The sequence below is a fragment of the Eublepharis macularius genome, chromosome 14, assembly GCF_028583425.1.
Source record: "Eublepharis macularius isolate TG4126 chromosome 14, MPM_Emac_v1.0, whole genome shotgun sequence".
Taxonomy (NCBI): Eukaryota; Metazoa; Chordata; class Lepidosauria; order Squamata; family Eublepharidae; genus Eublepharis; species Eublepharis macularius.
The window spans coordinates 34,397,267-34,419,182 of NC_072803.1; the positions used below are offsets into that span (position 1 = coordinate 34,397,267).

At 42.3% G+C, this 21,916-nt stretch overlaps 1 protein-coding gene across 1 annotated transcript; it reads right to left on the bottom strand.

The window, feature by feature from the left end:
* Positions 1 to 257: 257 nt before the first annotated feature.
* On the bottom strand, positions 258 to 21,850 carry LOC129342589 (N-acetylglucosamine-6-sulfatase-like). Its single transcript, XM_054998432.1, has 13 exons — positions 21,461 to 21,850; positions 18,129 to 18,188; positions 15,512 to 15,715; positions 15,301 to 15,366; positions 14,498 to 14,596; positions 14,201 to 14,365; positions 10,716 to 10,798; positions 8,226 to 8,344; positions 7,366 to 7,469; positions 6,689 to 6,790; positions 5,729 to 5,839; positions 3,695 to 3,802; positions 258 to 1,068 (listed from the first exon to the last, which is right to left on the bottom strand). The coding sequence occupies exons 1-13, from the start codon at positions 21,629 to 21,631 to the stop codon at positions 925 to 927; spliced, it is 1,536 nt and encodes a 511-aa protein (XP_054854407.1). The 5' UTR covers positions 21,632 to 21,850; the 3' UTR covers positions 258 to 924.
* Between the last annotated feature and the right edge of the window lie 66 nt (positions 21,851 to 21,916).

Consider the following 21,916-nt stretch of genomic DNA (forward strand, 5'->3'; position numbering starts at 1 on the left):
TATAATCCCTTTCCTTAGGGTAAGGCATGTGAGTTGCTACTTGCTACCAATAGGTAGGGAATGAAGGTGGTGAACAGTGGCGTTGTTGTCCCTATGAAAAGACTGTAGGGTCTTCCAATACATTCTTAGCTCTCAGGCAGAACTTTGTTTGGCTCTTTTTTTTTAAACAGAATGCATACATGTCTAGCGTTTGTTTGTGTTCAGAGCAGAACAGGTTCAACAAACATTAAGGCAAGAACCTTATTCCTAATAAAAAAGTCTTTTATTCCATTTATTTTCACAGCACTAAGTAAGAAAGTCACACATAGGATCAAACAGCAGCTTCCAGAGCCACTATAGGTTACAGTATTTGAATCAAAACTCCTAAGGACAGTGGAGGGGTAGGAACAAACAACACTCAGATCTTAGAAAGAGAGGAAAACATGGTGGTGATAATCCAGTAACTATCAGGAACTGGATGTATTTGTTAAATGAGAAAGTGAACCCATACTTCATAACAGGGAGGGTAGGTTGTCTTTCAGTTGTCTGACTGTAACGAATACTTTAGAGTCAGTATCAGCAACTGTTTTCCCTTAGATCATATCTGGCCCTCTAAATAGAGTTATTTGGCATGTCAATCTGAGACAAAAAAAGGATGTGGATGAGTAGCAGAAAAAGTGACAACAGGAAATGGCATCAGGTCACTGTAGGGAAATGACCTGACCTGAACTTCAACCAACTCCTCCAGCTCACCACCCCATCCTCCTGGCACCAAATCTCATCAACAAAACTATCTGCTGAATTGGGCTTGCCACCCAAGAAATCCAGAACACATAACCAGCATAAGGGCAGATCAGAGAGGAAGAAGGCAAGAATCAAGAGAGGTGGTCATGACTTCCTGGGTTCCTTGGCACAGTCCTTGAGTGACAGCAACGTCGAGGGTCTCTAGGAGCGGCAGCTGGCACCAGAGCAAGCCTGGAACTTGATCAGCCGCTGGTTCATCTGCTCCAACAGTGATGGGTCCACAGTCTTAGCTATATTGACAAGTTGATGTGGGTCTGAAGTCATATTATAAACTTCTACAAAAGCCTGCAAAAAGAGAACAGGGTGGAGGGAAAGGGGGAAGGGTACATGACTCAAGATTGACCAAGAAATAAAACATACATCTTCCCATTGGCTTCATTTTCAGGGGTGGAACTGGAGAAAGAAGGATGGTCTTGAACAAATACAGAAAAGCAGCAAGCAAAGCTTGAGGTGATGCCATCTAAGGAAGTACAATAAAGTTCCTGTTTACCATGGTCAAAATGGAAGAGGAGCTTCTGCATCAAATAGGGAAGCAGGACTCATGCATACTCGCTCCATTAGGGTAGGATTGTAGTCCAGTGGTGGAGCATCTGTTTGGCAAGCTGAAGGTCCCAGGTTCAGTCCCTGACATCTCCAATTGGACAGCCCAGGTAAAGGGTGTTGGGGAAGACCTCTACCTAAGATTCCACTGTTGCTAGAGCAGGCACTACTGACCGTTATTCAGTATAAGGCAACTTCATGTAGTCATAACTTCTTTTGCCCTATACCAATGTATTAGCAAAATGAGTCTCCATGGGCTGAAAAAGCAAGCCCAGTTCATGACCATGGGGCCTTCCTAAACCATGTTTTCTGGAGATTAATGCTTACATGTGGCTCAATAATTGTGGCAATGCATTTTAATAGAATTCTAGGAATTTTGAGTCCTCTCTAATTGTAAACAAAGCTTCCCAGTGATCAGTAGATACTGACAGGCTTCCCAAACAGATTTGGAAGCCCCTTCTACAATTAAGGAGGCCATGGGTCAGTAAAAGAGCCCATGTTTTTCATGCAGAAAGACCCAGTTTTGGTGTCCAGCAAAAAGGATCTTGGGTGCTGCCAGTCAAAGTAAGCAATACTGAGTTAGATGAACTAATAGTCTGACTTCACTGAAACTTCATATATTCATTACAATGCGTTACAGAAAAGAGGTACTTCCTAAATACACACATTGGGGTCACACAAGACAGAAGCAAAGATCAGTGTTTGTCCAGCAAACTGCAGGGACCCTAAAATATTCCCCAGAAAGCTCTGCAGAGAGCAGGAAACCTCTAGCAAACAAACTGATCTGATGTGACAAGATACAAAAGTTGCATGTATTTATGGTGGCCCATAGGGGACAAAAATCCAAAAGCAATTTATCATATAAAGCCTTTTATTAGGGTCAACTAAAATGTTAAAAAGTAGAGAAAAATCTTCCAAGTTCCTCAGATCCTTTCATCAGGCTGGATGTTCAGTACAAAAAGAAGTGGGAAATTAAAAATAAAAATAGTTTCAGGAGATGATGGGAAAAAACAAACCTGCTATTTGTAGAGTCTTAAAATGGAGAAATGGAGGAGTGTGTTGGAGAGCGTGGGTGCTGCCACACAAACCATTTTTTATTAAAAAAAACCCAAAGAATTTAGATGACATCCTAGTCAATTTATTATATTCCTGCGTTTGCCACATCATGTTTGAAAAACATCAAAAACACGATCTCCCCCCTACCACTTGAAATGCAATTGTAGAATAGGCTGACAAAGCATTTTGGAGGCATTTTCAGGAGTGTCCCTTGAAACTGTAGTTGCTTTTTAGAAAAAAGAAAAAAGAAAGCAGCTTCCATTTATTCTTAATTAACTTGTTTTTTATTCTGAACATTACTGAAGGGGTCTTTAATCATGTCCTTTCTTCTGGGGAGGGAATTTAATTACTCCTTTTCCCCTTTAATTAGAAGTGAGTGTTCATTAACTTTCTTTTTTTCCTTAGGATAATAATTCTACAGATCAAGGGCAGATCAGGGGCAGATCATGAACACACACTGCAGCGGAAGTGAAAAGCAGTAACTCAACCCTCCCTGTTCCAGGAGAAACTAACTGATTCAGGAACTTACTTGCAGCAGAGGAAGCAATTAAACAATTAAGCACAGAATAAGCTGCTGGGACGCATCACATTTAAAGGGACAACTGCAGGGAAAAGTAGAATTTTTGTTTACTTCCAAGTATACATCTTGCCCTTGGAAAGGGACACTGCCAGGGAAATTTATTAATATGTTAAGTGCTGTGTTGAACCACCATTTTAGTTCTACTTGTAGTTGAACATTTGCACTGCTGAAAGATTTCTTTTCTGCAATCTTAATTAGGATGACACGGTGCTGGAGGCAACACACAGCTTTTCAAGCTGCACCATCATGATGCGACATCCCCCGCATGGGTCAGTAATGACTCGGTGCTTGCACGGGTAATGACTCGGTGCTTGCACAGGTAATGACTCGGTGCTTGCACCTTTACCTTAGGCTACCAGGACAGAGAAGCAAAATAAATAAATAAATAAGGATTATGTTTTCAAAGCTGGTGGTTAATTGGAGATCACTTCACTGCTAAGCTGCCTTCCATTTTAAGACCCCTATGAACGGGGCCTTTTCCATCATGATCAAAAACATTTTCTTTCTCCACCCACCTCCACTTTTTGGTTTGGAAAATCCAGTCTGATGAAGAACTATGGGAAACTTAGCTCACTACTTTGCCATTGGCTGGGTTGATGGGAAAACAGATTCCTCTAGGGTGGGCACCTTTGAAAAACTGCTGGACTGCTACTGTTCCCAGTGCAACAACGGCAATACAGAATTCCTAGCTCATTAAAGCCTTGGGGGAGTGCTGTAGAATGTGGTCAAGCTTACCTGGGTATCAGCAAACTCACAATACTGCAAGTTGATAGGGCTCAATGTGCGCACACAGGCATAGGTGTTATTGAAGGCATCCTCACACACACAGTCAGGAAAGCATTGCTGGGGTAGAGTGGGGGGGGAGGAGAGCAGAAGTTTATACAAAATTAGCACCTAGCCAAGACCTTACCCATAAACATCTGCTTCAATCAGGGTTCAACAAAGCCATCACAAGACCCTAGGTCAAGACTCCCTCTCTGGACCCGCCCTCACAACATAGGCCTTAGTTCAATCACAGTATGAAAAAAGATCCCATGAGTTGCCTGGTATCCACCCAGAGCCCTGCAATGTTGTCCCTCTAATTGCTTCCAAAGTTCTTGGAAGAGATCTGGATTAAGTAGTAGGAAGGAGGGTAGAGTTTCCTTCCTATCCTTTTAACACAGAACAAAAACTCTAACTGCACTGGCACTAGAGAGTGTGGAACCGAGAGAGGGAGATGATCTGGGTTAATTGCCTTCATTTTAATTTGCTTGGTATAATACAGATAAATTAATGAGGGTTCAAGATGCTGCCACAAAACAAGCCAAGTGCATAGCTTCTGTCAACTGTTTGGAAGGCTGTTTTGGTTTGCATGAAAATTACGGGAAGAGCCAGAAACAAACTCCTCTTTGCATAGGCAAATGTTGAATCTAGTGAGTCCTGGAGTAAAGCCCTGATGACTGAGTGATGGGAAAGGAAATAGTAGGGTTTTTGCATGTTCTGTTGGCACAAAGTTTTGGTTTGGAAGTAAAAGCTAGGCTTTATTCTTAAAAGGGATGGGCAGCAGATGCATGGGTGGTTCCTACCCAAAACTATCCCTTTTATAAACAAAGCTTAGTTTTACTTCTGATTTTGGGCTACCTAAGCCAACAGAAAATGAAATTGAGGGGAATGGGCTGACTTTGAGAATTGTAATAACCTTTGAGAACCTATCCCAGAATAGCTTTAAGAGTATCTCCTTAAACTATATAATCAGCTATTGGAACATGAGTGTAAAAACTCTAAAAGCTATCTAAACACCCGGTATAGAGCTCTTGGTTTTTATGCAGACAATGATATGTAGAAATGTTGCATTTATCCCCACTTAAAATCACAAAGATATACAACACACATGCTAGTAACTGTTGCTACTGTAGTGAGGGCAACACCTCTTTTATTGCATCTCTGAAGCCCTGCCCCAGGGCTCAAAAATTCTGGAGAACCGTGGCAAGAAAGATCTTTAGCAGTTACAGCATTATAGTGCCGTGGCCTGCCAAATTTTCTCTTGAACTATGTTGCAGAACTACCAAACCAGTACCAGGAAATAGTGTTAAAATAATTACTGCAACCTGGAATTTCTTTACAAGGTATTGGAGGAAGGATACTGTGCTGCAAGGAAGTGAATGGCTGAAGACTGTTAAGAAATTTTGTCTTAATAAGACTTATGCTACTGTAAAGGCTCTGGATACCACTCAGTTAGATACATCCTGGAAATGATTATTGTCTGAGGAGTGTTCAACAAACCAGTTGTAATCTAATTTTGTGATTGCAATAAATTGTGTGACTAAGTCTGTTGTTAGCTGGAACTTAAGCATGGTTTTTATTAATTTTTAAAGGTATGATATGTATTATATGAATCTATTTAATATTCAAAATAAAAATTTGATATTAAAAAGATACATTTCACAAATAAATGTGCAAATTAAAAACAAATTACATAACATATACCCCGATGGCATAAACATCTACATGGACTAGGACCTGGAAGACCCAGGTTCAAATCCCAGCTCTGCCATGAAAGTTAGATGGGTAACCTTGGTCCAATCACACTCTGCCTAACATACCTCACAGGGATGTTGTGAGGATAAAGTGGAGGAGAGGAGAATGATGAAAGCCAATTTGGGTCCCCATTGGGGAGAAAAGGCGGGGTGTAAATAAATAATCCAGCATTTCACATTGCAGGAATTGGATTCCCGCCCCCACCAAGTGAAGAGTAAATGCAGCCCTGTGACTAACAGTAGAAACACTCACCGATACTCCAGGTCCTAAGCTTGGACACTTAGGGTCTCTGCCCCCACTGCCTTCTCCTGTGTACTCCACCAGGAAATCAGACCGCCAGCTACTATTATGTGTCTTGTTCACCTACAGCAAACAAAATGTATGCTTGAAGAAGCATCCCAGCTAAAACATTTCCTTGCTCTCCACCATGACATCCCAAACATGCCACCCTACAGTTTAATCTACAGTAGAAGTTTTGGCCTAATCCAAGCATGATGAAGAACAGAACTGGTAGTGATAAAGAAAGGAAATTTCACCAGCAAGTAACTGCCTGTTTGAGAGTTGAATCTACAGCACAGCTCTTCAAACTTTGTTCCAGGGTATCAAGTAATAGCAGTCAAGCTTCCCTGAAAAGAACTTACTGCTACTGTCCCATAGTACAAAGCTATGCATTTTATAGTGTACACTTGGTTCCTGTTGGAGGAACAAGAGGTATTGACAGCAGGTGAACCCAGTATGCATTCGTCTACGTCACTGCCCCCAAACCTCTGCACCAGATTGGAGTTCCATGGCAGGTGGTTCAAAAGCAGAGGAAAAGGTCACATTTCCACTTTCACTCATATCCTCAAAGTGTTAATCAACATTTTAAAATAGAATTCTACCTTTCCTCCCCCCTCTCCATTCTCAGTACCTTCTCCCTCACTTAAAAGGAATGGTTCTGCTATAATAATTCTGTTTTTAACATCTTATAGTCTATCCCTTCCCCTCCCCCACCATTTTGTAACGGACTAAAGAAAACCCACATCATTATATCCTCTGAGCTCCTAAGAATGATTCCTAAACAGCATCTCTCAAAACAGACATGCCAAATAGTTGAGGAAAGAGTCTCTTTCAAGACATGTGTGAAACCCACAAATCTATAGGATTCCTAATAACAATTCTCTTCTTTGTTCCCCAGAACATTCTAGAATGGAATCAAGATGAAATGGTTACCAGCAGAGGCAGGAAGGACTGTCCATCCATGGGAGTCTGAGATACGTTGATTCCTGCAATGTCCAGGAAGGTGGGACCCAGGTCAATATTGAGGATGGGCTCCTGAAAGGAAGAATTAAGAGTAATCTAGGCCATTCAACTCATTATTTTTAAAAATCCTTATTTATAAAATAAGATTGAAGGCTCTCTCTTATGGAAAGCTAACATGTGAGGGCTAAGAATTCTAACCCAAGTTTTCACTAGCTTTCCACAAGCAGGGAATACACTCCTCAGTCTGGGCATCAAGCTTCCAGTTTATCATCACAAAACCTGCCTTAGTTTTGCTCATGAACATTCATAGCAGTAGGGATTACAACCGTGTTTGCAATAGCCATTCAGCGCATGTGCATCACTGAACAGGCCAATCAAAGATTTGGAAGGCTCCTTACATTCATATGGACACATAAAGCTGCCTTATACAGAGGCAAAATCGTTGGTTCCTCCAAACTGCTGCTGTCAATTCCAATTGGCCTCAGAGAAAGGGATTTTCCAGGGTTGCTGTTGGAAACCCTTTTATACAAGGTCCTGAGGATCCAGTCTGGGACTTTCTGCCTGAAAAGCTACGGCTCTTCAAACTGAGACATTCAACCCAAGGTAGGGATCGGTGGGCAGAGGTGAGAAAGAAGAGATGCACCTACCAGACGAGTCTGATTTGGTTTGATACCTGGGCCACGCACAAGCAATGGCACCCGAATGTCAAACTCATAAAGTTGCCGCTTGTCAATGGGCAGAGAAAACTGACCTGTAGAGACAAAAGAAGTCCTTGTTGTTGGCTTTCACCTCCAAAGATAACATTGATGGAAAGGAGGTCAAGAGACTTAAAGATGGTCAGGTTACCTGAGCCTCCTTTTTGGAATATATTCTCCTGATTCTCACGTACGGATCTTTCACCTGGCATCTTCCTTTGGCTCCTTACTTAACCCTAGATACCCAGAATCAGCTCTGCCCAATAACTGAAGCTGCTGTCATAGGTGGGAATTTAGGGACTTTCCCACACTCCATGATATTCCAGGACCCTTTCCTTAATTTTCAGCTTTGATTTAAACACACACCCAAGCTAGCCCCTATGTTCCCCTCAAATATTCTAAGAACCCAACCTGCTCCCTCCTGGGAGAGTTCTGGCCAGTCAGTACAAGGGCACCAGAATTATTGGCATGCGTCTTGCACTGAATTGCATTAAAGTCTCCCAATATATTTGGGGGAAAGGTATTTATACCATTTGGGTATAATCTAGCCAAAATTATGCACTGTTAACACAAATGAAATTATGTACAGATTTTAACAAGAAAATAAAGCACAGTGAGTTTTAAAAACACTTATATTTTCCATTTAAATGTTGCAGCTTCACACTGTAAAACAAGGATCCCCACCCCCAGCTGCAACACATCTGGCTACAAAGCCTGATCACTCCCCACATGTTCTTCCCCAACTGAAGCCCTTCCTCCATCAGTTCCCCCTCCCCCACAGGGTATCTAGACAGCAGCAATTTGCAGCTCACCAACATGGTAACCGTGGTCAGAGGTATAGAATACATATGTGTTACTCATCAAGCCAAGAGACTCCAACTGGCCCAGCACCTTTGCCACCATGTCATCCACAGACAGAAGAGTCTGCCATCTGTAAACAGAGACATACAATTATCTGCTCCAGTACAGATCTACCCACACATTACATTAACAACATATTTAACTCACGCCTCTTCCCCAACTCAGACCATCTCAGCTCCGCTATATACAGCATTCACACATATTTCCTTCATTTCTATTCCACCTTCCTTTCTGAGACACAAGGTGGTTTACAATAGTTTTTTTTTAAAAGCAACAAAATCAAACTGTGTAATTACTAACAATGCAATCAAACAGCATAATACATGCAATAACCATTGCAATAAGATTGGATTACAAGAATTAGAACACAATGCAATCAAAATGAATATGTACAATAAACAATGCAATAAAAATGGCTCCCCCCCACCCCCGCAGATATTAAAAGCTACAACCCTTCTTCTCCCTTTATAAAAATGCCCTCCTGGAAAAACAAATGAAAAAGTGGCTAGGAGGCAAATTTCACACATTTATTTGAGCTAACTAGACAACTCTGGCTACAGGATCTGGTCTCTTTCTGCTGTGAACTGTTTTTACCTCAGAGTATATTCTCAGGTCAGTTTTTAGTTTGTAGAATGAGATGTGTGAGAGCCCAGAATTGCCAGGGAATCACACCTTTCAAGTGACTCTTCCTTCATCAATCTATAAATTTTTTAAATCCCACCCTTTCTCCAAAGTGCCTGGTGTGTCATACACAATTCACCTCACCACCATTTTGCTCTCAGACCAATCCTATATTCAGCATCTGTGTGGCCGTATTGTTTCTTCCGCACTACCATGATAACAAATGTAAGAACACAAGTAGATGACCTGTAAGTAACTTTATGGCCATGGCTCTTCCTTTTCTTCATCTCCCTATCCTCCTCCTACCCACCCCCCTTTAGGTTGCTGAGGCTACCTAAAAATGGCACCCAAAGGCCAATGTCTCTGCAAGATGATGTTGATGGTACCTTGATGGTACTGACAGCACCATGGGGCTTGCCTGAAGAATAAAGTGTCCTTGGCCAAACACAGGACCTTGGCAGAGGGTGATGTGCTCTAAGAACAGGTCTTGAAAGAGTCAGCACGTAGCCAGGTTGCTAAGGCAATCAAAAAGAATGTTCTTGCAAAACTTCAGTCACATTGCAACTGGATCAGCTTGCAATGCATCCCAAATGCACGTGTAGACAGTGGGCCCTTTAAAGGTTTATTTTATCCCACTTTGTGGGTTAAGAAGAAGGGAAGTTACATTATTCTGTATACACAGGGATTTTCCATGTATGTGCAGAGCTACCCCCACCCCATCTTGGTCCCATTGTACAGATTTCACTATCTACACATGGGCCACCATTGCTGAATTAGATATAGTGACAAGCATTACCTTGCTGGCTCAGACTATCTAGTTCAGCATTTGGTTTCCAAAAATAACTAGCCAGATCTCCAAGCCAAGTGACCACCACTCTCTGCTGCTTTATTTTTTGAAGACAATGAGACTATGGGACTTGACCTGAGCTCCACACCTGTCCACTGAACTCCCTGTGTGGCCTTTTGTAAGTCATTCTCTCAGCCTCAGTGTACCCATCTGCAAAACAGGACTGAGAGGGTGCTCTGTCAAGGTCATTTTGAGGTTTAACCGCAAGTTTAAAAGTGATATATAAACTATAAAATGCGTTATATTTGTATCCTGTCCTTCTTGCAAGGAGCTCATCTACATGGCAAGGCATTTTAGGCTTCAGGTAAGTCTCAGATCTCCTAGTGAATATTAAGACCAAGCAAGGATTTTAGCCTGGGTCTCTCGTCATCCAATACTTAGCCATTACACAGCATCCTCTGGCTGCAGATGGGTGGTTGTAATCAAGCTGAAACCTTGTCTGGCTTTGTTCAGGTTGACAAGTCAAGACTGACTACAGGTTAAAGGCCTGACACTGGTTTTACCTAACGTTACATCTTCATGAACAGTTTCTCTGGGGTGTTAAAAAATTTATCAAGGTTTTCAAATCTGTATGTTACTAACCACTTTGCACCCCAGTTCTTCTCTATACAGTAGCCAAAAGACCACTCAATCTCTGACCTTCTCCACTGAGAATAAACATTCTGCACCCCATACTGCCTTCAGTGTTTCCTTCCTGATCTCTTCTTACACATTCTGCATCCACTAACTTTCTCTCTTTGTTGCTCCATTGGCACTGGACCAATGACTTTTGGCACCATATGAGTTCAGCATACCCCCCTCCAACATGGAAAAAAATATGAAATATATAAATATAAATGGATAAATGAAATTCACTTCTAATTCCCCCCCCCCTAAAGCCTGGTGCCCTAGATGACCACGCAGCTCACCAGTACAGTTGGGCTGGCCCTGTGCTCCAAGGAAGCACCCCCAAATGTTCTGAACCCCTTCTTACCGCTCCCTGTAGACATTGTCCAAGAACTCAATGGACGTGTTTGACATGGGAGTCTTCGCTTGCCTCACCAGCCAATGCTTGTCCTGGCAAACAAGAAGATGATGATTATGAATGAGTTATTCAGAGCCCCCAGTATGTTCAGTTGGTTGGTGTCATGGACAGGTATAAGAGGGACAAAGTTGCCTTATACTGACTTGAACCATTGTCCATCTAGCTCATTGTCTGCTCTGACGGGTAGCCGTTCTCTAAGATCCTAGGCAGAGAAAGATCTTTCCTATCCTAGCGTTTGCTGTCAGAGATCCTTTACTTGGAAATGCCACAGAGGTTCTGCAAGTAGAACACGTGCTGCACCACTGGGCCATGACTCCTCTCCCATACCCAAAGACATCACCACTGTTCTCTCCTCACATCTCCACAGCCACCTATCTTCTTTTCATTTATATAGTACATGCCAAAGCATTCATGGCGTCCTGCATAGATTATTTAAAATATTTATATTTCACCTTTCTCCTCAAACTCAAGACAGCATACGTAAACAAGCTGCTATAGAAAAGGAATATAACAATCACAACTAAATATGTGCATTAAAACAGAAATCACAGTAGAATGTTCCTTACAATTGCTAATTGTTACAGAAACACAGAATCACAAAGTTGGAAGGAGCCATACAGACCTTCTAGTCCAACCCCCTGCCCAATGCAGGATGAGCCCAAAGCATCCCTGACAAATATTCATCCAGCCTCTTCTTGAAAACTGCCAGTGAAGGGGAGCTCACCACCTCTCTAGGCAGCTGATTCCACCTTTGAACTACTCTGACCGTGAAAAAGTTTTTGCTAATATCCAGCTGGTACCTTTCTGCATGTAATTTAGGCCCATTGCTTTGAGTCCTATCCTCTGCTGCCAACTGGAACAGCTCTTTGCCCTCCTCCAAATGACAGCCTTTCAAATATTTAAAGAGAGCAATCATGTCCCCCATCAATCTCTTCTCCAAACTAAACATTCCCAAGGCCCTCAGCCTTTCCTCGTAGGGCTCAGTCTCCAGACCCCTCATCATTCTGGCCGCTCTCTTCTGCACCCTCTCAATTTTGTCCACATCCTTTGTGAAGTGAGGCCTCCAGAACTACACACAATACTCCAGGGCCGATTCCAGAGGGCCCTCTGCAATCCAAAACGTTGCGCGTTGTCACGCGTCATCGCGCGGAAAACGCGAAATATCACGTTTTCTCGCGCAAGTTTTGCATGAGGTTGCGCAAAACTCGCGCGAGAAAACGCGATATTTCGCGTTTTCCACGCGATGACGCGCGACAACGCGCAACGTTTCGGATTGCAGAGGGCCGTCTGGAATCGGCCCAGGTGTGGCCTGACCAAGGCAGTATAGAGAGAGACTATGACCTCCTGTGATTTCGATGCAATGGCCCTTTTAATACAACCCAAGACTGAGTTTGCCTTTTTTGCCACCGCATCACACTGATTACTCGTATTTAGTTTACAGTTCACGCTTACTCCCAGATCTCTTTTGTATACACTACTACCCAGAAGTGTATCCTCCATGCTGTATTTGTGCTTCACATTTTTGTGGCCCAGATGTAATACTGTGCACTTATCTATGTTGAATTGCATCCTGTTCACAACCGCCCACTTCTCCAGAGTATTCAGGTCTTGTTGAATTTAAACTCTATCTTCTTGGGTATTTGCCACTCCTCCCAATTTGGTGTCATCAGCAAATTTAATGAGTAGCCCATTTACCCCTTCATCTAGATCATTGATAAAAATATTGAAAAGTACCAGGCCCAAAACTGAGCCTTGCGGCACCCCACTAGACACCTCCCTCCAATCTGACAAAACACCATTGACCACCACTCTTTGGGTGCAGTCCTCTAACCAGCTCCCTATCCACTGAACTATCCCACAGTCCATTTTATCCATTAGAATGACATGTGGAACCTTATCAAAAGCTTTACTGAAATCCAGGTAAATCATGTTGACAGAGTTCCCACGATCCAATAAGCTCATCACTTGATCAAAGAAGGAAACCAAGTTAGTCTGACAAGATCTGTTGGGGACAAAATCATGTTGATTTCCCCGGATCACTAAGCGGTCTTTCAGATGCTTACAGTCGATCCCTTTAAAATCTGCTCTGATATCTTTCCATCAACAGAAGTCAGACTGACCAGCCTGCAGTTTCCCAGGTCATCCTTCTTCCCTTTCTTAAAGAATGGGATAACATTTGCTCTTTTCCAATCTTGTGACACATCCTCAGTCCTCCAGGAGGCCTTGAAGTTGACGGACAGAGGCTCTGTCCATCAGATCCCTGTTACACAAGGCTGTGTAAGTTAGATCAATATTTTTATCCTTATATAACATAGTGGGAGAATATGGAATTTCTTGAAGGCCACCTGAATTAGTTCATGGTAGAGGCAAGATTTGAAATAGGGACTTCTTGCTTTACTGTTGGCATGGCTGACAGTACACTTTACCAAACGTACACACTGGCTTCATGTTTGCTCCTATAAAGAAGTGCCTTCTACATGGTAACTGTAAAATGTGGCCTTCTCTGCAAACCATAAAACATTCATTGTAAGGAGGAAAACAGCACTAGCCTCTTCCAGAGGGGTAGCAATGCTATTTTGTCGCAGAAAAAACCATGCAGGAATGTTGTGGCGCCTTCAGGACTAACACATTTTTATTCCTCTAGTCCTGTAAGACACCTGTCATTTTAGCACCAACCAGAACAACCTTACTATTGCAGCAATGCAGGCTTCAGGTTTATTTCAAAAGTAACCCAATAAAATATGGTATGTGTATGCAGGCTACTACTTCCTACTCAAAAGCTCCTACTAGGGCTTCAAGAGAATGAGAGCAAGGTTGCAAATGGCCACGGTAACGTCATGGTAATTTGAAAAAAATATATAGCTTGTAACAGAGGCCCGCCCCTCCCCCTCCACAGCAGAACAGAATCCAGTTTGCAGTCTCCTCCCCTATTCCTAACTTCATCCTTATCTCTAAAAGCCAACCCAAGCAAGCAGGTCTTACAATTGTTTCTAGGAGTTGCTCAGACTTGAACTTTGAAGAGCCTGCATGACAGGAAGTTGCAGAATTGTGTACTGTAATTATGTCTTCCTTGCTGACTGAACCTGAGGCACTGATGATATTGTTAGGGTATCCTTGCTGGACTTTAACAGATTGTGTCTCATTTCATCTCCCTTTGCAGCCTCCAAAGTATTGGGGTGGCCTAAGCCATCTATAGAACTACAGGCTGTTACCAGCACTTTGAACTATGACCTGAAAAAGACAGGGAGCTAGCATGGATGCCAAGAATGGATGTTGCCTGCACCATGCCATACCCAAGACAAGTTTCTGGTTTTTACTCTGCACATCCCTCTAGACTTGTTCTGCCACATTACTGATACCAGAAGCCCTTGGAGACCTGTTTTGCTTACAAGGCTTTTAAATCCACTGCACACTTGTGATGCTTTGCCACTCACCTTCCCATGGACATTGAAGCTTCCAGTACGTGGTGCTTTGATGGTGCTGTAGGCCGACTTGTAGTGGGGGGCTGCGGTCCAGGGGGAGTGTGAGGCAGGTGGAGCTAACACCATGAGGAAGGGAGGCTGAGAGAGCTTCTGCAGGAATTCCAAGCTCCGATTTGTCTGTGGCAAGGATGTCATGGGGACGGACAGAAAGAAAGAGAGGGTGACAGTGGGAGAGGTTTGTGAATGGCCCAGGCCTCAAAGGGCTGCAGAGTGGGGAAACAGAAAGGAAGGAGATGTGGACAGACTCACAAGGAGGTCAGTGAGGTAATCTTCCTCATAGTGTTCTCCATGCTTCTCCTCATGGCCATTGGCTGAAAGGGTATAGTTGTAATACTTGGAATTCCCCACCTGTTGGGCACAGGCATCAAAGTTAGTGAATTGGCTTCTTTTGAGATGAACCAACCAGCCTCTGACCTATAAACTTCTGTGTTTTATTTCATTCCTCCCACCATATTCCAAGGTTCTGAAACTGCAATACTGTTTGGATTCTTTTAGGAAAGACTGTGAGAGCTGTTGGCTTCATTCTGATGTCACAGCAATCCCTCTTCATACCTGTGAAGGGCACAACACTGCTGGGGTCTGTGCCGTCCCTCCCCACACACACAGCTGAATGCTTTCTGGTTAGGGAAACCAAGCTCCAATTCACTGTGACATCCTAATACAGGCATTAGGACAAACTGGAGCTTGTTGCCTTCTCACAAGCCAAGATTCTAAACTGGGATTAAGCCCAGGAAGTAAACCTTTATTTGCCTAGGCATCTACACTTGAACGTCACAGCATGCTGGAGTCTGAGAAAAGGCTTGCCAAACTCGGATGCCTTCAATTGCATTCTGCATGCAAGGAAGAAAGAGAGTAGGGAGGATGTATGTTTGTACCCAACATAAAGCGAATGGAAATTTGAAGTCTGAATGTGGTTATTTATCAGCTTAACAAGCTTGTTAGCTAAACAGAAAAATGAACCCTGATCTTCCACATCAAAGCCCAGCAGGCTACCCAAAGCACTACCCTCTCAGTTGCAAACTTAGGAAAGAAGAAGAATGTAGCACACTCACCAGACCTAGCCAGTATGTCCAGCCCATGGGGATATGTTGAACACCTCCTACTTGGGGATCACCATACTGGAAAGGCAGGGGGGAATTCCCAGTTAGAGGCAATGAATACATTTTCAAAAGCAAGGTGCACTGGATATTGTGCTATTAAATGATATAAGCTGTGATTCAGGCCCTTTGGGGCATGTTGTCCTGCAGAGGACAACCTCTTTACCTGATTGAGATATTTGCCAGCGTAGAACGTTTGGTAGCCTCGCTTTTGCAGATACACTGGAAAGGTAAACGGCTCCTGAAACTTCTGCCAAAGCTGACTGCTACAGTTGCCATCCAAGGAATTGTTTCTCACCAGGTGGTTGTGAGGGTAGCTGCCAGTCAAGATGCTGCTGCGGCTGGGACAGCACAGTGGAGTGACTGCAAACTGAAGACAAACATTTTAATCAATGCTGTCAGTTCTCCACCCTCCAATGTGACATCCATTCCCTCCATGGGGGTTGTTCAAAGCATCACCTTGGATCCAAAATGACTGGCAATGTAGAAACTGGTGGGGGTTGGAACACCTTCTGTTACATGTGTTTGCAGATCTTTTATCTTAAAGTAAGATGAGGACACAGTCTAGGAGTTCATGAAATTATGAATGCTTGCGGAGAATGGAAACAGGAGCACTTTTGCCTCGCAATACTAGAAGTTTGCTCATGAGTCAACTTCATTGTCTCCCAGTTTGTTTCAAGGCCCAACTCCAAGAGTTGTTTTTGACCTTATAAAGCCCCAAGCAGTTTAAGGTCAGGTTACCTAAAGGACCCGTACGTGACCCTACAAACATACAAGTCATCTCTCAGTGCTCTGCTGTGTGTATCACTGTCAGTGGAGGGTTGAAATAGCCACATATGACAGGGCCTTTCTGGTGGTGGCAACAAGAGTGTGGAATGCCCTTTCCCTTCTGGCAACATCTCAATTTTTCAGGAGGCTGGCCAAAATCTTTCACTTCCAGCCAGTCTTGACTTCAGCTAATTGTTTAGAAAGATCAGTTCATGTTCTTCCTAACCTACCTGTTGCCATTTGAGGATTTAAAAGACTATTTTAAATCGTTTTGTAAATCCCGAACACTAGACTGTCATTTCAGTGTGACTCAATGCAGGGTTTCTTTTTTAACTTGTTGGGCTTTCATTAACGAGAACTGTACCTCATAAATGAGGTTTTCATTATGATGTGAGTATCTGAAAAAGCAGTGTAACATTAACAAGTAAAGAAGCAAAGTTGAGGGCACCCAATTATGTTCACTAGTAGTAGGTTCAGGATTTTATCTATTTATAGTTCACCTTTCTCACTGAGACTCAAGGCAGGTTATATACTGTGAGAATAGTATAGTTCATTTCAAAGTCACTTCAATAAACAATGCAATGGGATATATAAATGCGAATTTGCAAAGCCATTACATCAGCAGAAATTCAATACAGATTTGAAGAAATGCTGAAACAGAGCATAAACAATTCTAGGACTGACATATCAAACAACACAGAACTACTCAATAGGACCATACGTACAAAAACAGATAGTACACAGTAGCACACAGTAGTGAAGTCTATAGTCCCTAACTCCTTAGTGAGGCATCTCTTTGAGACCACCTCCTTACAGCACAGCACAAAAATGAAGTCTTTTTTTCTGCATCATGTAAATGACCACTATCATAATATGTGAGGATGGCCAGTAGCCTCAAGTGACTTTAAAAAAGAGACTCAAAGTCTTTTCCAGTATCTTTATCCTGTCTTAGAGCCTGAGATTTGGGGTGGGTGGGTGCCAAAATGGAAAGTTTTCCAATGTTTAATTTTTCTTTGCAAATTTCTTTCATTGCAAAACATCTGTTGTTCCATAAAATTAACAACGATGAAAGGATGCTATTGCTAATACAATATTAAACAAGTCTGGCAGTTTCCAAGCTATAATTAATGTTTTTTTAAGTGATTATCCCTTGGAATCGTTTGAGAGTACTTGTATATTTTCTTGATTTGTAAACTGGGACAAGAGAAGAGAGATAAAACCAAATACCTAATCACAATCCAAATTTTAAAAACCAAGGTATGAATTCAGCCAAATGGCTGTCATGTCAGATATGTTCTCTTTTGTGGTGTAAAAGATGATCACCAACTTGATATAGAAATAACAAGTAATGTAAGGGATGCCATGAAGAGTGACAGTGAAACTGAAGTGCTCCAGTGATCTCTATGGAAGTCAGATTCTGTTGAAATAGTGGAATGTACAGCAATATCCACAACATATAACGCACAGTTCTTTGAGTGCACTAAAACGAGTGTTCCATCAGTCTCCAGTGCCCTGGGTGGGGGTCTTACAGTGCAATCCTAAACAAAGTTACACCTTTCTAATCCCATTGACTCCACTAGACTTAGAAGGGTGCAACTTTGTTTAGGATTGCACTGTTAAATTTAAACAGTATAAGAGAAGTATATGCTAAAACTCACATTAAAGTTTTACCAGTTGTTCCATATAACGTTTTGAATTTGTTTGCATGTAACATTTAAGCCACACTTTATTTATTGTTTTCCTAAGCAAATATTTCACGTCAAGTATTCATTGCTATTGGGGGATAAAATCAACATGGGATATTTTTAAACTTTTTGTTTACTGCTAAATTCAAGGAAAAACAAATAGGCTAAATTACACTCTGTTTAGGGCACTGGAAAAATTTCTGAATCATATTTTCCTAGAAAACCCTCATCATTGCTTATATCTTGCCTAGCATTATAGGAACAGGAAATGCTGGTATTTAACTTGCACTTGCACAGAGCAATCCTAAATGGCATTAGTAGGATACTCACTGCATTGGAGAAGGAGGCCCCAGACTGGCCAATCAGCACTTGTGTTTTCTTCATGGGAGTCTGGAAATCAAAACAAATAGTTAAGTTAGGCCCTGAGCTTTGAAGACAAGCCTACAAAAACATACGAGCCCATAAAAATGTTTATTTTTATTTTATGTCATTTATAGTCCATCTTTGTCACTGAGACTGAAGAGGGATAATGCAATGCTAATCAATACAAGCAACAGGAGGATACATCATTTGCACATAGTTGATTACGAGTGTCACTTCCAGTGACAACATGCAAATGATGGCAGGGGGAGGACACTCACCATTCCCACCTGGAATTTCAAGCCATAGAATTATCCCTCAGGATCAGGAATCGCTCTCTAGTCTCTATACAGTATTTTCAAAAGTAATCCAAGAGAGGTTCTTAAAGTACACTGAGGCTCTTCCCACCCCCCACCCCCCTCTGTAATCCTGAGAGCAGGACTTTGAATCTTGCTGTGAAATCTGAAATCAGAGATGGTTTCAAATTTCTCATTCCTACTCTTTCAACCTGGGGGAAAAACCCAATTATGCTTCTGTTCCTCTGCTTTATGAAGTGACTCAGAAGTTCTTTAGTTTTGCATGATTTTGTTTCCTTGAACACAATTCCTCCTATAAAATGTAAGCATTTTTCAACATGTGCACCTTAATAAATTCAAATTATACGTGTATTCTATGCATAAATACCTTATATAGTCCATCTAAAATACACAACATGATCACAAAAGGAAAATTAAACTATAGAACTACACAAAACTGAAGCTTTTGACACAAATATAAAAAAATACAAATAAGAAAAAAGAATAGGGAATATTTGCTTATCGTAAGTTGAAATTTCTTTCACCCCAACACCCTAGTGAAACTCAACATGCTACCCCTTGGCCAGTTGTGGCACAATGATAGCTTGCACCACAGTTCTTTGTCAGATAGGTCAAGACTCATAAATTTCTATTTCCAATTTACCTTCTTTTTGAAAGGGGAAGAGAGAAAGAGACAGACAGACACATATACCATAAAAAAATTAAGAGCAAGCCACATGTTGCAAACAGCATTTAGTGTGGCTGGCGGTCTTCATTGACAGATTATGTCCAGATGGAGACCCAAAGCTTTTGCACACTAGAAAACAATCTTTGAACAACTATGCAGGTAGCCATTAAAGGGCCATAGGTGGCAACCTCTGCGAGTTGTTTACAGGTTTGGGCCACTGCAACAACTTCTGTTGCCTCAATCACCCACCATAGTCCCATGATCCGACCAGAATGAAGTCATGCATCACTGAGTAATACCACAGCACTTCCTCATTCCAGATAAAAGAATGGAAAAATAGATGGACTGTCCCGAGGGGATCGGTGTGCCAACAAATTAGTTTGCTTTGACTTGGTGTCCTTGGCTAGCTAATACTGAGACAGATGTTGGTTTAGCTTTTCCCCATAAAAAGGCTTCAAAGTGGGGAAAGAGAGGGAGGGTTGCTTGAGCCCAAAACAATTAAGCTTCAGCTGGTACAGGTAGCACAGGAAGTGAGTTGTGGCAAATTAATCTGACCTTACAGTTAGGTGTTGCTAAGGTAACACTCTGCTGCCATCTGGTCTTTACCTTCTACCACTATCCAGATTTTTTTTAAAATAGAGGATGAAGTTAGTGGTAATCCAAGACTTGATAGTCTTTTTTGCTTGCTCTAAAACTATGGAAGTAGCTTATCTAGCCCTGTGCAGCAACTAAAGCTTTTTAATAACTTAGACCTTCCATACAATTTATATATCTTATTATTACATCTCCTTCTGAAACACTATTATATATCAATCTCAAGCCAAAAAAACACTTTACCTATATTTCGTAGTCTTACATCAGTACAAAAAACAGTCATATCCAAAACTTTCAAAAGCTCAAGTAACATACGCATTATTTGTTCTCCAAGTTTAAAATGGAGGTCCAATTATATCAGAGACAAACATCTAGTTTAATTATTTTTCTATAGCAGCTCAGCTTTTATAGACTCAAGTCCCACCTCCTATACATCACTTCCTGTCAAAGACATACACACCAACCAAATCTTGCTCACCAAACACTGAGTAGTGCTTACAAAAATACTTGATAGAAAGTGGATCCGTAATAACTTCAGGAGATGAAATTTTCTGTGTGTGGAGGAAAACAGCTCTGGGAGTTCCTAGCAGATGACCTAGAGCAGCAGCCATTTTGAGATCTACTGTTCTAAACAGTTGCCCAATATTATGGAGAGTTTGCTTGGTTTCACATTTTAGTCTTTTACAGCACCATTTTATAAAACATGCCACAGCACATACCACAGTAGGGTAGAGGTCACATTTTACTTGGCCTTGTACCATGCTATTGTCAGATACCAGTCAGGAAGGACAAAGCAAACTAAATCACCTTGCCTAAAAAGTCAGCCTCACCACATGACCTGCGGTTGGCTGGTCAGCTCTGAAGTTCCATTAGACTTTAGGGGAGGAGGGAATGCCAGGCCCTGGATTGACAGTTAACAATCCCTTTGGGTGGCTTGGTTTGAGATCCACTCCAAACTATTGCTTCCAGAATCTCATGTTTTTTAACCACCTGTCTCCTGATAGGGGAATTTTGAAGCTGGCTGTGCATGCAGTCCTCTTAGCAATTTTTCTCTTATCTACTATAAATATTTAAACGGTACCATAATAAACAGGAGTCCTGCAACACCTTAAAATTAACCAAGTTTTATTTCAGCATATGCAGTCACTCCACAAAAAGCCCCATGGAAATCAACCAGATTCCAAATAATCAAGCAGAGGAGCTGAGCCTGATTTAACGCAAATACACGTGCGATTATACCTCACTGAAATAAATGAGACCTACTACAAGGTAAGCTTTTGGAAGACTACAGTTTTATTAGTGGGCTACTCTTTCTTACTTCAATTTTATTAGTTGTCTGTCTGTTCTTCCAAGGACTTACTGGTTCTCAGATTTCTCACTCTTTTGTAACAGAACACTGGAGAAATCTTCTTGCTTGCAACATGGGGCAAATACATATGCTCATGCCTGCACCTAGTGTTAAAACTACAGCTCATACTTGCTTAGGAGCAGCACCTCCTGAATGTTTAAGCGGTAGGGGAAACGGCCTCTTCATATACTCAGATACTGTTTTGGATTTCACACCGGAGCCCCGGAACATAGTAAGCTCCGAAACACACCCCCTTAGTCTTGCCACTTCGAGTTAAGGCTTAGAAGTTTTTAATGACCACATTGCAAGGGGGGGGGCGTTTCCTACATACATCGAATGTTGTTATTACTACACCGGACAGACCTGATTTACTTACCATGCCCCCGAGCACTAAGTCTTGGTCATCTGTCAGGATTAGCAGTATGTTGTGCCTCTCCCTCCTTCCACCTCCTGCCTCTATCACTGTCCCCATGGCCAGCATCCAGGCGGTTAAGAGGGAGAAGAGGATCCCATACTTTGAGGAGCCCCCCATGGAAAGGGCTGGCATACCCCCGCCCTGCCGCGCAAAGGCTATCTAGCAGCCAGACTCACGCCTGCACAGCGGAGCACGGAGTTTCAGGAAGTGCAACTTTCTGCGGGTCATATGATGCATGCAAACTCCACCTGCCTCTCTCGCGTCCCCCCCTCCCCACGAGGCTGGGCTGGCCGAGGGAGCCTCCAATTGCACCACCAGCCAACCACGCCAATTTGGCTGCTCCCACTTATCTTGCAAGAGTTCCCAAGCGAGGGTCACTTTCAGGAATAGGTGGGAGGACCTTCGTGTAAGTAAGTC

Bases quoted from the DNA above. Each gene is read 5' to 3' on its own strand.
- LOC129342589 (XM_054998432.1), bottom strand. From the start codon at position 21,631: ATGCCAGCCCTTTCCATGGGGGGCTCCTCAAAGTATGGGATCCTCTTC. The intron at 6,791-7,365 runs GTAGGTGCATCT...TCTTCCTTTCAG, and splicing joins AACCAAATCAGACTCGTCTG to GAGCCCATCCTCAATATTGA. The intron at 5,840-6,688 runs GTAACCATTTCA...TGTTTGCTGTAG, and splicing joins AGTCCTTCCTGCCTCTGCTG to GTGAACAAGACACATAATAG.